Here is a 15,502-nt window from a genome sequence, read left to right on the forward strand (position 1 = left end):
TTGATGGGGCTGTAGTGAAACGGGTCAAGAGCTTCAAGTTTCTCTATGTCCACATCACTAAGTATCTATCATGGTCCAAACACACCAACACACTCGTGAAAACGGCACGACAACACCTCTTCTCCCTCAGAAGGCTGAAAATATTTGGTATGGGCCCTCAAATCCTCAACGGGTTCTACAGCTGCACCATTGAGAGCATCTTGACTGGCTGCATCACCGCTTGGTATGGCAACTGCTTGGCATCCGACCACAAGGCGCTACAGAGGGTAGTGCGTATGGCTCAGTACATCACTGGGGCTGAGATCCCTGCCATCCGGGACCTCTATATAAGGCTGTGTCAGAGGAAGGCTCTAAAAATTGTCAAAGACTCAAGCCACCCAAGTCATAGACTGTTCTCTCTGCTACCACACAGCATGTCTGGAACAAACAGGACCCTGAACATCTTCACCCCCAAGCCATAAGACTGCTAAATAGTTCATTAAATAGTTAACCAAATAGCTGCCTGTCAATCTGATTTGACACTTTTTGTACTCATTTGTGACTCATCACATACTCTGCTGCTACCTCAAATACCTCGTACCCCTACACATCGACTCGGTACTGGCACCCCTTATATACAGCCAAGTTATCGTCACTCATTGTGTTGTCTAGTGTTACTTTTATTATTACGTGTTTCTCTTTTCTATTATTTCAACAACAACGACGAAATATCTTTGTATTGTTGGGAAGGGAACACCTGTTGTTTACGAAGCATGTGATGAATAAAATGCTATTTGATTTTAATCAAGGTTCTCCAACTGGCGGCCCCAACTGGCGGCCCCAACTGGCCCCCCTGATCATCCGGCTCAAGTAAAAATCCTCCTGCAGCTGAATCTAACTGATGATCCCTGATCTATGGCGCCGTTTTGCATAGGCAACCTGCAACGTCCAGTAATGGATACCAAAATGTTTTGGGTATATTACATTATGTGGTGTACAGTCTGTAGCTGCTGGTAAGTAAAGCTATCTTTCTAGGCACATGCAGCCAACACCCTGATCACGTATGTTGACTTACTTTCACGTTAAATGCACACATTCAGACAGGTTATAGCACAGTTAGTCAAGTCTAAAACACCTAGACATAGCGAGAACAGGCTTATCCTTGTGCTGGATGGCTAGTTGGTTTTGTAACAATCCTGCTTAAATAAATAAAGACTGATAAACTCATTTCAACAGTGTAAAGCTTGTCAACTGTAAAACTAAATGTTTAGTCTTGACAGCTTAGTTTCAGCCTATGGAATCAAGAGACCAGACCCATTAGATAGAGATGTTGCTTAAATTGTACTTGGGCACTGATCTAGGACCAGCTTACCTTCCTTAAGGTCTACCCTTAATCATTAGGGGGGGAAACACACAACTGACCATATATCAGCACCCAGTGGCAATCATACTCCTTACGAGTCAGCAACACTCTGTGTCATTATGAACACTAGATGGTGATAGTGTACTATCTGTAAAGTTATGGTGTCCTACTCTGCTGTGTGGTTCTTTATCCACACGAAAGAATAGCACTGTAAATCCGCGTTCACGTACTAGTCGGAAGAAGGGAACTGAAATGTCCGATTTACTAATTCGTTGAAGGCGGGCACGCGTATAACAACAACCAGTTAACTGTTAACAATTCGGACATTTGGTTCATCATTGACCGACGATATACTCCACAAGTTTAGCGAGTCTTATTTTTCAGACTTTATAAACGTATGTTCTTAATGACATTCTTTTTTTTCTTCATTCTTCTCATGTTATATATAGTCTGTGACGCACTTGTTAACGCTTTAGCTGTAACTGTCCTGTAGGTGGCGCATGAAGATCTGTTTTAGTCGGCTTACTGTGTGTTCCAGACAGAGCAGTGTTCTACACAAATGTACCCTTCATTATGTTCCCAATGTTCCCAAAGGTTGGTTCTATTTATACCTTCCAAATCTGCTCTCATAGCTGAAAAACACTTGGGAGGTTTTGGCTCCCTTGACAAACTACAGTATTTGAGGGGAAAATCAGGTAAAGATGCCGTCAATCTGGGGGCAAAGTGAATATTTAGCTTCACTCGCAGCTGGCCAGTAAACATTTTCAAACATAAAACTGCTATTAAAGTACTTTAATTCAGATCTGTCTGATGTGAATGCCCTAATTTAGGGGACAGGGCAGTAATATAAAACTCATAGACATGTGACTGGTTACCTTGATTATTTCCTACTTAGGCAGAGAGGAAGAGTTGAAGCGAGAGGATTTGCTCTGCCCAAAATCTGTCCATGAAAATAAGACCACAAAATTAGGAATTTTTGTATGGAGTTTAATGAGAGAGAACTTATAATGGAATTGCTCATTTGCTACATGAGGCTTATTTGATCAAATAGAAGTTTTGCAATGGTTTGGTTGTTATGAATGCACTGATATAAGTGGACACAGGTAGCACTTTAGCAACTTTATATCTTGAACCAATGACAAATGTATTTAAATGTCAGTGGCCATGCTTGACAGCATTACCCAACCCCTCAGAGTTTTTCAACTGTTCAGTACAGCACCGTTTCCCTTCAAATGAATGTTCCAGAACGTAAAAATGTACTGAACGAGGCCCTGTTGTTCACACGTGTATCTGCCCTCTCATTGGCCGGAATGCTCCTATCTGATCTCTCCTCCTTCCACATGCATTCCATATTTGATGATGTGTACTGTATTTCCATTGTTAGAGTCGACTATCGTGTCAATATAATAGATAATCTTTCCCCAGGGTCATGGCTACAAGGATAATCTTTCCCCAGGGTCATGGCTACAAGGGTGCTGGGGTGTGTGTGGGCCCTCCAGATGTTAGATGCCCTCTGAATGCCCTCTGTATCTTGCTCTGGTCATTATATTTTTACCTTCACAAGGACACACACACATGCATGGACACTTTCTATCTGATCGTAATCATTATTTTCTTAATCTCCAGAAAAGTACAGATTTCAGATGCACTGTGGACACATCCCAACTCTCATCTGTATCTAGCTCTGCGTGGAAATGCCCCAACTCTTATCTGTATCTAGCTCTGCGTGGACACTTCCCAACTCTCATCTGTACCTAGCTCTGCGTTGACATGTCCCAACTCTCATCTGTACCTAGCTCTGCGTTGACACGTCCCAACTCTCATCTGTACCTAGCTCTGCGTTGACATGTCCCAACTCTTATCTGTATCTAGCTCTGCGTGGACACGTCCCAACTCTCATCTGTACCTAGCTCTGCGTGGACACGTCCCAACTCTCATCTGTACCTAGCTCTGCGTGGACACGTCCCAACTCTCATCTGTATTTAGCTCTGCGTGGACACGTCCCAACTCTCATCTGTACCTAGCTCTGCGTGGACACGTCCCAACTCTTATCTGTATCTAGCTCTGCGTGGACACGTCCCAACTCTCATCTGTACCTAGCTCTGCGTGGACACGTCCCAACTCTCATCTGTATTTAGCTCTGCATGGACACGTCCCAACTCTCATCTGTACCTAGCTCTGCGTGGACACGTCCCAACTCTTATCTGTATTTAGCTCTGCATGGACACGTCCCAACTCTCATCTGTATTTAGCTCTGCGTGGACACGTCCCAACACTCATCTGTACCTAGCTCTGCGTGGACACGTCCCAACTCTCATCTGTACCTAGCTCTGCGTGGACACTTCCCAACTCTCATCTGTACCTAGCTCTGCGTGGACACGTCCCAACTCTCATCTGTACCTAGCTCTGCGTGGACACTTCCCAACTCTCATCTGTACCTTGCTCTGCGTGGACACGTCCCAACTCTCATCTGTACCTAGCTCTGCGTGGACACTTCCCAACTCTCATCTGTACCTAGCTCTGCGTGGACACGTCCCAACTCTCATCTGTACCTAGCTCTGCCTGGACACTTCCCAACTCTCATCTGTACTTAGCTCTGCGTGGACATGTCCCAACTCTCATCTGTATTTAGCTCTGCGTGGACACTTCCCAACTCTCATCTGTATTTAGCTCTGCGTGGACACTTCCCAACTCTCATCTGTATCTAGCTCTGCGTGGACACGTCCCAACTCTCATCTGTATCTAGCTCTGCGTGGACACGTCCCAACTCTCATCTGTACTTAGCTCTGCGTGGACACGTCCCAACTCATCTGTACCTAGCTCTGCGTGGACACCTCCCAACTCTCATCTGTATATAGCTCTGCGACAAGTAGTGTTCAGACAATCAATCAATCAATCAAATGTATTTATGAAGCCCTTTTTACACCAGCAGATGTCACAAAGTGCTATACAGAAACACAGCCTAAAACTACAAAAAGTAATGAACGTAGATGGAGAAACACACACTTGACACATTTACCCACATTATTTTCTATCAAATATATTTGACACAGTTCGCATCCTAATCATTCTGTCCCTGCATGTTTCTTTGTTATATCTGCTCTTCGAGGATGAGTTTGTGTTAACCTGTGAACTGTGTGCTTATATACACACACTGATACAAATGCCCTAAACAGCCTGTAACAAGGCACTTAATTGATCTGATGCCCATTATCGTTCATTTGGTATAATGGGTGACAAAAGCTGGAACATGATTGTTAAAAGTGACCTTACTTTGCCAGAGGTTACTGCTTTGCCTCTGTTGTGCAGCGTGGTGTGTTGGGTATGGTTAATAGTGTTAGTGGCTTTTATATAAGTCAATAACACACGGAAACGAGTGAAGAGTCATACACAAGAAGTACAGTATACCATCTCATTTAATATTGGTTCTCTATGGAAGAAGTTTAACCATGAAACATTTACAAAATATACACAAGGTAATGCATCAATCAATCAACAATAGTTATATTTCAATAATGTAGGTTCAAATCAAACATTTTTTTTTTAATTTTCCCACACGGTTTGTGCACCGGTTCCATCAGTAAGGATGAGTGTTGGGGGTTGTAAGGATCAGTTCATGACAGGAAGACCACTGGCCCCATACAGTAGATGCATACCTTGCACCCCCCACACACACAATCGTGCACCTCTCGAACATAGCACCCCCGCTTTGTGTCTTCAATAGTGCTAACATCATACAGCAATCAACTCAAATGAAGTAGGAACCCGTCTCAAATATTATGTACAATATGTTCAACAATAGAATACCTTAATACATATAACCCGACTAAATTAGGTCTAAAATGACCAAATGTCTCCCTGATTACAGTATTCAAATATAATGCTTCATACTCTCAATTCTTACAAATGTAAATAATACATTTTCTCATCAAATCCCAAATATTGGATTTCCAAAAAGATTCATGGACATGATTTTGAAAATATCTTAGGCTGTTTTAACAGTGCATACACAGTCAGTTAGGGATCTAATAGTGTGTTATACATTGCTATTGCTCTGTCATGTGGGCTTGTTGATGTATGGAAAGTGCTGTGTTTGAATGTGTAGAAAGAAAATGTCCCTTTCTCTTGTGAAAAGGGTGTGCTTCCTTCTTGCTGGTTGTCTTTCTGTCTGTCTGTGACAGGACAGGAGGACATAGTGATGCGCGAAATGAGAGAGGAGGAATGGAACCGTCTTTTGGTCTTCAGTCACTGTCACTATCATTGGGAAATATGGGTAATGGAGGATTTGTAGACTCTCGTCCTTCAACTATGGGAGTTAAGTTGGACTAAGATGAGGATTTGCTGTCTAACTCCCAGCACACCAACTTGTTAGGCAGATTATACGTCTATGAGAGATTCTACCAGCTGTGAGTATTGTTCATGAGGTCATAGTTCAAGAGACTCCCTCCTATTATCCATTTTTCTCTCTGAGATGCCTCTTCGTCCACTCATTCACCCTGTCCAACCCTGCTTCTGCCCCAGTCCTAGCTCCAGCACACACAGCCCATTGAAGAGAGCCTGAGGATGACCGGCTGCTGGTTTATGGCTGGAGTGAAGGAGTCATGAGGGTGTTCACCAAGAGGACTGCCCCTTTCGGGGGTCCGGTAGTCAGTGGGTGCCCCTGCGGGCTGTGGTTCCTTCAGGCCCTTAGGGGTCGATGCTAAAGGCAAGCAGCTTGTCGGAGTGCATGTTGTTGAGGGTGCGCAGGTCAGGCAAGCGCAGCAGCAGCTTGGGGAAGAGGGCGCTGTCGTCGGGGCAGCGGCGGGTGATGAGCGAGCGCAGGGCTTTGATCAGACTCTCCTGAAGCTGCTCCACTGCAACTACATCAGCCACACCTGAACAGTCTGAGAGAGGAGACAATGTTATATACATGGTGAAAAATCTAAACATATGTGATTTTTAAAAAAGATTTAGAGAAGCGTGTGTTTCTTATGAGTCTCTTACCGGCAGACACTAGCACCACAGCCATGAAGAGGGCCATCTCGTCGGGCTCCAGGCCCAGAGATCCCAGCTTCTCACTAAACTCAAACATGGCGTCCAGCAGAGAGCCCATACCCAGCGCCCGCAGGGATGTCAGGGGGTATGTCTGGCCGTTCAGGAAGGTCACCGTCTTCTCCTTGGGGTCGAACAGTGAGCAGAACCTGACCATCAGCACCTGGAAGGTGCCGGCCTTAAGCAGCATGACCTGGTCATGCTGGCTGAGACTCTGGAACCCGGGGATGCTCTTGGCAAACTCCACCACCTCCTTGACGGCCGGGGTGAAGCACTGGGAAAAGGCGTCCCAGATCTGCTGGCTGGATCGGTCACGGGGGGCCACGGGACATGCGTTCAGGGGACATGCCTGAGAAAGAGGGAGAGGGTTAGAATGGCTCTATGACCCATGCATTGTACATATAGTATATATACTGAGATTTAATGAGACTCACCAGAACTTTGGCGCCTCCACTCAACTTCCAGGGGCATGTGGTCTGGTTTAGAGACTCGCCGGCTGAAAAGTTGTTGTGATTGGCTTGGAAGGTCTGAGCGGACTGGCTGCCATTGGACATTGGGCATTGACTCTGATTGGATGATGGTTGGTAGGTATATTGGGCGTTGTCAACATTGTTGTTGCGTGGGTAGCGAGGGGGGGTCTGGTAGCTTTGTGTGGGATGTGACTGGTACCCCTGAGAGGGGTTGGAATGGGAGTGGGTTTGGGGTGCGGGGTGAGCGTAGCCAGAATCATGTGCTGGATTGTTGCGGATGTTGTTGCTGTTGACGACCATCTTGATTACTGGCTTCACATCCTCTTGGGCAAAGATGTTGCGGTAGGCAGTGGAAATGGACTCGCCAGGTTCTGGGCTGGCCGGGGCCTCAGAGGAAGAAGGGGAGGAATCAATCTCCATGGATGCTGATTCGTTGAGGCTATTCATGTAGCTCTGCATCTCGTCCAATAGCCTCTGCTTTTCACGCTTTGGGATACGCCCAAAACGCACAGCTGAGGAGGAGGACATGGGTAAAATACGTTAATACAGATGGCAGTGACTGGAGCTGGTATAGCAGTAGCCTATTACTTATCAGTCTAATTCAACCTTTACTCCCTGACACTGATTGGGAATGCAATCACTGTGTTGTATTATTACTGACTACTCCTACAGGGTAAAGAAAGCTGGGGGAGCTTTTCCCCTCTCTCTATAACCAGTCTGTTTCAATCGACCATGAAAATACATGGTTTACCCCCCCCCCCTCTTCATCTCTCCAGTCCTTCCATCCCCCTCTCCATAGCACACGTCCTCTGGCAAACCTATTTATAGTCTGCTAGTGTATGCTACACCCCTTCCCCCTGATCTCTCTCTTCCTCTTTCTACCTCGCTGACTCTTGCTCTCTAGCTCCTTCCTCTGTGTTCCTGTTACGAAACACAAAGTAGGTTCTTGGGTCAGCTCGGGTAAACGTTGTCATTGTGAGTGACAGAGTGAGGGAGGAGTGGTCAGAGTAGAGGAGTGGAAAAAGTGAGAGGGTAATAGGGTACGAGTAAAGGGGTGAAGTGGTAATGAAAGGGCGAAAGAGAGTATCATGGGCGAGAGGGAATGTGAAAGGGTGAGGGAATTAGAGGATGATTGAATGAGAGGGAAGGGTAAAAAGATGGAAAAGGGGGTAGGTAAGTGACATCAAATGTCGTTTTAAATAATCGCCTTGCATTCCTAAAATAAATCTTCAAATAACAGAAGTAATTAAAATAACATATAGAGCGAAAAGGCCAAACCTATGCTTTGAACTTGGTTGGGTAATTGGTGCAATGGTGGATCATTTTCCTCCTCTATAGCATTTTCCTTTTATAGGTCACCTCAAAAGGTTTGCTCCAGAAAAGAAGATGATTTATTATCACCTAGTTTATAGATACCTCTGGAGGGTATGGTGGCCTGTAGGGAAATGATGTCATACGGGAGAGGGATGGAGCTGAGCCTCTAACTGTACCAACTGTACTATCCTCCAATAACATTCTAAATAGTTTACCATTAGAACATGACCTATTAAATGCCTGTATGTTATAGACTTTGTGGTAATACTTCTAATAGATGTGCAAACACATTCAACCTAACACTGAGGGTAATGAAGCGGCCTGTGGCCTAATTTCCAGAAATAAACCGTATTTGCCACAGTTTTCCCCATGACTGATGACTACTGGGACTCCCCAACTGCTTCTGTCATCAATCAGAAACTATGGGCCAGAGGAGAGAAAAAGAGGGAGAGGAAGATAGAATGTTCTCTTACCATCTCTGGACATGCCCACGTAGAGACACTTCTTGAAGCGGCAGTGCTGGCAGCGGTTTCGGTTCATGCGCATGATCAGGCAGCTCTCGTTCTTCACACACATCTTGTAGTGGATGTTCTGCTGGATGCTGCGGCGGAAGAAACCCTTGCAGCCTTCACAGGCGTGAACGCCGTAGTGGAAGCCAGACGCGATGTCCCCACACACCTTACACAGGAGCACCATGCCTCCTGTCTCTGTGAGGTAGACAGAAATAGGAATGATTGGTTAGACATTACAATAGAAAAATATAAGAAGAAAGAAAGAAAGCCAGTAGAAGTGGTACTTACTGGTGAAGGTGCCAGTGAAACTGCAGGGCCTCTTGGCCAACATAGGGTGGGCGTAGGTGTTTCCAGAGGATGTAGTGGCTGTAGTGGCATTGGCTTCAGGGAACTGGAAGACTAGTTTGGGCGAGGGCCCACCCCTGTTCTCCCCTCTTTCTCTCTTCAGAGGGCCGATCTCGGGGAAGGAGACAGGCTCAGGAGATGAGGGTTGGGAGTGGGAGGACCGGGGAGACTGGGTCTGGTACCCGCTGGAGGGGCTGCCAGGGCTGGGGCTGGCACTACCAGATGATCCAGCATACAGTATCACACCACCTGGAGTGCAAAGATGAGAGGAGAGAGAGGGAGGGCAGTTAGTGTTACCATGTCACAAGGAAGCAGACATTAGGCTATGCTGTCAGCAAACTAACTGTGCAAAGATATCTAGATTCATATCTGTGTCGGAGGTAGGTAGGTCAACTAACAGATAAGTGTTGAGCAATAGGCACTTGGCTGGGTTACCAAACATGAACACACCTCCTGCCCGAGGTCGATATTTAAACCACAATCAGTCTCAGAGAAGCTGGTGAAAGGTAATAGAAGGTCAGAATGTGTCGGGAAAATGAGGTCAAGTCTTGCCTCGGGGCCAACCAGATCTTTGTCAATAGTCTTTTTCCAAAATGTGGATTTATAAGATTTCAAAAAAGCATTATCATTTTAGCTTTGATTAATTATGTGTTTGATGTGAGACCTTGAATATATACAAAAACAAAATAATGTAAAAAGTATTTAAAACATTTCCCGATTTTGTAAGAAACAAATCTAGGCTATATAATTTGTACCGTACCGCGCCCACTCAAAAGTTCTAGAACGTTCCAAAGCAAGTTCGGTACATAAACTCGGAAATGGCTCATAACTTCCTCCCTCTCCCCATCTCTCTTACCCCTCCCTCCCTGTAAAGATTGTGCTCTGTGTACGAGAAGAGCGACAGCCCCTCACGTGTACGTTCAGCCAGCCAGCCAGCTGCCTCCTCGCGCTAACAGCAAGCCCCGCTTTTCCCTGTTCATGCGCCCGGAGCTTGCTCAAACTGCCTGCCACACGACCGCCGACTCACATGGACTCCTGACACACAAGGCGCTTTCCGCAGTCCCGTGTAGACAACAGTGGCAGTACAATAACAGGCTGCTGAGAGCTCACAGTTGAAAGAGAGAGGGTTTACGTTTGAAAGAGAGAGGACAGGCTGTTGTGCGTGTATTGCATTCCACTGAGTCACCGGACCCCCCCAGCTTGTCTGGAGGATGAAAAAGCGGTTTTAATATAATGATGAAAAAGCGGTTTTAATATAATTTCAGTCAGCATTACATGTTTTCAATACAGGTCAAACCCAACATTGTGCTATCTGAAACAATAGCCGTGTTTCTCTCTCTGCTGGAGGAGACAAGTGCTGCTGGCTGGGATATTCTGTTTAGCTTAAAGTGAGTGTGCCTGACTATAATTCCTCTGCCAGCATGTGCCAACACCGACTGTGATAACTGCTGGGGCTTCACTATTTGCGTGTGGCAGAGCTTCCCCTCTACCTGAAATGTCGGACTTTAAATCCACCCCCATCCCCTCTATTGACACACACTCATATAGTCCTGAGCTGTTGGTTTGGTTTACATTGTCAAGTGGCAGCCCAGTGAGGGGGGACCTGACCCCTGACCTTCTCTATGGCAGAGACAGCATAATTCACCAGAAACCTGAGCCTGGCCAGGTGGCTCGAGGAAAGGCCCCTCCCTGGAGCACTATGCTATGACACAGGTGGGGAAGGGCTGTATGACTCAGAGCTAGGATAAACATAGACAGTAACTAACCCTCCTTATTCCCTCCCACTTTAATGGAGGTCCCACCCACTCTTAGGGCATAGAAAAGAAGGGAGACAGCCAGGTGCCTGTGTGTGTATACTTGGCCGTGAGTCTTGAGACAGGTGGAAAAAAGCTCAGCTTGGACTGAAGTGCATATCAATGAAGACCAAATAGCTCATCAATAATATTGTAATCGTGTAATTTCTAACATATCAATATAGTGACTATCGGTTTAGTTTATTGAAAGGCAAGCCCATATCCCTTACCATCTGACAATCAGGCTTCTGAGTTCTCACCTTCACCCCTGTACTATAGTCACACAGCTATAATGGTAATATAACCACTGCTGTTGTGGAACCGCTGTACTGACACTAAAGGTTGAGGTCAGCTTTAACTCCACTGCTTCGTTGGAAGTCAGATAAACGTCCTTACTCGATCCCTCCCTTCTTCTTTCCCTCCAGACATCCCAGACACTGCCTCCTTGTCTAACCTATCATCTCATTGGCCTAATCTATCATCTCAACCTTGCCATTTGTAAGTGTTTGGTGTGTCACATTGACATGGTAAATCTATAAATAAATTACAGTGAATAAGACTGGGGTGAACCACTGGTTATACACACAATTACATTGAATACCAGTAGATTAATAATGATAAATCCAGGCAATCACAACTGGCTGTGATTGGGAGTCCCATAAGGCGGAGCACAATTGGCCCAGTGTCGTCTGGGTTTGGCCGGTGTAGGCCGTCATTGTAAATAAGAATTAGTTCTTAACTGACTTGCCTAGTTAAATAAAGGTTAAATATTAAAAAATATATATATATTGTCCAGTTACTCATATTAACTTCCCATCCGGCTCTGATGATTGACAGAATAGCAGTCTGCATTTATTGGCAGAAGAAGTGGGGCAATATAACAATTAGTTTATCTTGGAGTAGAAGCCTATAGAAACTTTATGACATAGAAAACAGTGTATTTTGATCCACCATATAAACTATATTATAAATATAGGCCAGCCTACCCTCCAACCTGAATTTAGAGAATTTGAATTTGCTACTTGTCAGGATAATTTGTGATATCGGTGAGTGAACCATCGCTACAATGTATTCTCAACATGTGACATTTTGTGTATTGCTACCATGTATTACAAAAGTATCACAATATCCACTATATTGAATATACTGTATATCAAACTATTCAGTTGTCTTTCCAAATTAAAATGTATCGGCGTAAAGAAATCAACATTAAACTAGTGAATAGGGTACTAAAACGTTCTGACCCACTGACCAAATTCTGGCAGCAGCAAAACAGAGTTCCCGGAAAGGCTGTGAGTAGGAGTTCCCGGAAAGGCTGTGAGTGAGCGAGGGGAGAGCGCAAGGGAGATTAAAAATATGAAGGCGAGGGTGGGAATCACGCGCTGCACGTGGATGCGGAGGTTTATGCACGTGAAGTCGGCTCTAGACAGGCAAGGTGGGAACCTGGGTAAATCAGGCGCATGATGCCGACCATTATCAGACTGTTGCCATGCAAATTATTAGACTTGAGAACATGGCTGTAAATAGGGGACTAGGTAATTCCATATCAATGCCACTGTCACATTCCCTGCTGTCTTCGTGGAAATATACTTGGCAATTGAGTTATTCCAGCCTCAAATGTGTCATAACATGACCGTTATGGTAATTACCTCATATTATTAATGGAGCCTGACTCAAAAGGCAATTATCTATTGAATTAACGCAATTTGAATATCTTTAACTTTAAAATGTTGAGTGGTAAATTGTGTCACCTCATAGGCTTACAGGGTTTCCCTTCATAAGGGAACCACTCCCATATTGTGACCTGCCATGGAGATTCATTCACTGCTATGAATTCATGGACTATGGAGGCCAACTTGGTCAACATATCAGTTGAAATAAAGGTTGAACACTCCCCATTACTGAGAGTTGGCTAGTGGTCATCATTCCACTGATGCCAATGACCCACTAACTGATAGGATATGTTTGGCACCCAAACATATGCATATATTCAAATGAATTCATATCTGAATTACTACTTTTTGTATTCCATATCCTGTATTTTGTATATTTTGTTATATTGTACATTTTATATTGGTAAAAATGTTTTGACTGTAGCTCTGCTGGTGCCTGCAGTAGATCAGGGAAGACAATATTTCATAATAAAACAGTTTTTATGACCAATTCACTACCTACTCAATTTAGACCTGGCTTGAATAGCTGTTAACTGTTCAAATGTGGCCTTCGTGTCAGGACCAGCTCTTTTAAAAATGTTTTTTTGTCTCTCATGTCTATGGAATTGGCGTGATAGGTCCTTGACACACCATTGAGAGAGAAAACAGTTATGATGCCCAGCAGCACTGAACAAGCTTGGGGAGACACCAGTCAGGTAGCTTGAGAAGTTCTGAAAATCCCTTTCTGGAGTAGTGCTGCTGATGAAAGGATTTGGAACGGTTTCGTTTTCCCCTTGTAATCCGGTTTGATTCAATTACGCCAACAATTCTCAACTCTCCAAGCAAAGGCAATCTATTGCTATTATGTAAAAGGAGCTAACACTAAATCAATAATGGAATAGTCACATGAAGTGCCGACCAGCACGTGCAGGCACCAGGGACTGACCGAGCGTGTAAAGTGGGACCCGTACTGAACGTCAATTTGTTATTTACATGTAGGGAATCGGGAAGTAGCGGTCAGCTCAGTCGCCGCAAAATAGCAAAGATTGTGGCATGCCATACGACAACCCACTCCCTCCAAACCATAAGCATCACTCACATTAGCCTTCATCCAAAAACACACTTGGCATTAAAATGTAGATTTAGCCCATCTATCTTTGACAAAATAGAAGCAAATTTATACAAAAGCCATTTTTGAGATATAATTAACAAAACCGTGTTAATTGCAGGCACCGAGCATTATCAGTGCTCATGTAAAGTTGTGCCATATGGGATAGGAATCGCAATTCCAGATAGTTTCTATCTTCTTATCTCCAATGTATACTACAATATAAACATTTAAAAAATAGGTAACCTAAAACATTACTTATTACACGATAGAAAGTAAATACGCGAAATAGTATATGTCCAACACCTCACCGAAGTAGCATTTCACTTAAAATGGAGGGATGTATTGCAAAAGGACATAGCAAAAAGTGTATTATAAAAAGATGGGTTAATCTGTTGGTTGGAATTAAAAACAGAATGAATGGTGAATTGGTCGCTGTGGGTAAAAATCCATCCCTTGCAGAAAAAGGAAATTACGAATGTATGTATAATTAGTTAACTACATATACTGTTTATGTGAGCGAAAATAGCTATTAGTAGCAATAGAAGACACATTATCTGCCGAAGTGGTGGTAGTGTTGGGGGGAACACAAAAAAGCCTCGGGGCAATACATGATCATGACATTATCAATGAACTCATTACCACTACGCACAGTACGTGTACCAAACACAGTGAAGGAATATACCTAAACAGTACACATTACATTTACTCAGTAGTGTTAATTTACAAGTAGTGTATTCGCAAATACATTTGTGTTTTAGCCTACAACTGACAATAGCATTGATTGGTTATAACTTGGAAATTGAACTCACCAGGGCTGTTGTCCATTTTTTCCGGTATGTTGTTGATTCTAAACGGTATTGGAATTATTCAATGTTGGTTTCTCTTTGCGTCAATGAGGAGTTTCGTTGATATAGGTGAAATAGTCATGAACCGCCAAGAAAGCATCGAGCGGGAATCCCAATAAGAGCAATGAGACTGTACGCAGGTCATTGGGGGTCAATCAAACCCGTCAAGTGTGGAAAAAAATCGAATCTGATTTAAAGATCAGCAAAACCTAAACTGGTATCGTTTGACGAAATGTTTGCAAATCGTCTCCAAGGTGTGTAATTCAGTGCCTTGCTGCCTCTAGCCTGCTTCGCTTGGTGTTCGTAGGTCGTGTGGTGTACAGTAAACTATCACTGTAACATAACAAGCATTATTTGAAAAGAAATCCCAAGCATTCGGCTTTAGTGCCAGTCAGTCACCATGAACATCTCCAAAGTCAAAAGTGTGAAAGTAGTTTAGGCACACCCACTCATTAATAGGCAATACACCGCGCCCACACTACACCAGCACGTTTTCAGGTGTCTGAGAAATGTGACCATTTTTTTTGTCCCTTCAACCTCTGTTTTGTATGCCAAGGATTACGCTCACACTCTCTCTTTCTCTGACTGCATCTGTCACGCTCTAATAGAGTATCATCCACCTCTTGTACACCCCCACCCTCCTCTAGCCCTTTATTCGTTCGCACGTTTTCATTGGTGGGGAGCTAGAGTGGAGGCGAAACCGTTGAACTCTCAACATTTGGGAGGCTAGTAAAGCTCGGTTGCATGTGCGCGCGGCATGTGAGCCGCGGAGCCTTGTGTCCTACTGACATACATTCTATGCAAATATATGAGGCATTGCGATAAGAATGGTGGACGGAGAGGGGGCTAGCCAGGGCTAGCACATGGGAAGGAGGCGGAGCTCACCGTGCTACCGCTCCCTCCATCTCGCTATCAAGTTCTGCCTTCAGAAGCGATTCGTTTTTTCCTAGAATCACAGCATCGGAAATTGGCATGAATCGTGGTAGGAATGTGGGTCAACATCAATTACTTGAGAGAACACATAACAAGCAGAAAAGCTTTCTCAAATACAATGTGGTGTCCTAAGTAAAGGCACCACATAGGAATC

The 15,502-nt window shown here is 44.3% G+C and overlaps 1 protein-coding gene across 2 annotated transcripts; it reads right to left on the minus strand.

The window, feature by feature from the left end:
* Window positions 1-4,740: 4,740 nt before the first annotated feature.
* Window positions 4,741-15,017, minus strand: LOC118388651 (nuclear receptor subfamily 1 group D member 1-like). Of its 2 annotated transcripts, none has more exons than XM_035777927.2 (6): window positions 14,380-15,017; window positions 8,958-9,263; window positions 8,631-8,864; window positions 6,808-7,355; window positions 6,326-6,722; window positions 4,741-6,225 (listed from the first exon to the last, which is right to left on the minus strand). In XM_035777927.2, exons 1-6 carry the CDS (start codon window positions 14,393-14,395, stop codon window positions 6,029-6,031), a joined length of 1,698 nt encoding a protein of 565 aa, XP_035633820.1. In that variant the 5' UTR covers window positions 14,396-15,017; the 3' UTR covers window positions 4,741-6,028. The 2 variants fall into 2 exon arrangements, with proteins under 2 accessions (XP_035633820.1, XP_035633819.1); XM_035777926.2 differs by lacking the exon at window positions 14,380-15,017 and adding an exon at window positions 9,775-9,856.
* Between the last annotated feature and the right edge of the window lie 485 nt (window positions 15,018-15,502).

Source organism: Oncorhynchus keta, chromosome 10, assembly GCF_023373465.1.
Source record: "Oncorhynchus keta strain PuntledgeMale-10-30-2019 chromosome 10, Oket_V2, whole genome shotgun sequence".
NCBI lineage: Eukaryota > Metazoa > Chordata > Actinopteri > Salmoniformes > Salmonidae > Oncorhynchus > Oncorhynchus keta.

Excerpts from the sequence above, each read along its gene's own strand:
- LOC118388651 (XM_035777926.2), bottom strand. The coding sequence starts at position 9,841 with ATGAGCCATTTCCGAGTTTATGTACCGAACTTGCTTTGGAACGTTCTA. Across the intron at positions 9,264-9,774 it reads AGAACTTTTGAGTGGGCGCG|GTGGTGTGATACTGTATGCT; the intron begins GTACGGTACAAA and ends TTTGCACTCCAG. Across the intron at positions 6,723-6,807 it reads GTGGAGGCGCCAAAGTTCTG|GCATGTCCCCTGAACGCATG; the intron begins GTGAGTCTCATT and ends CCTCTTTCTCAG.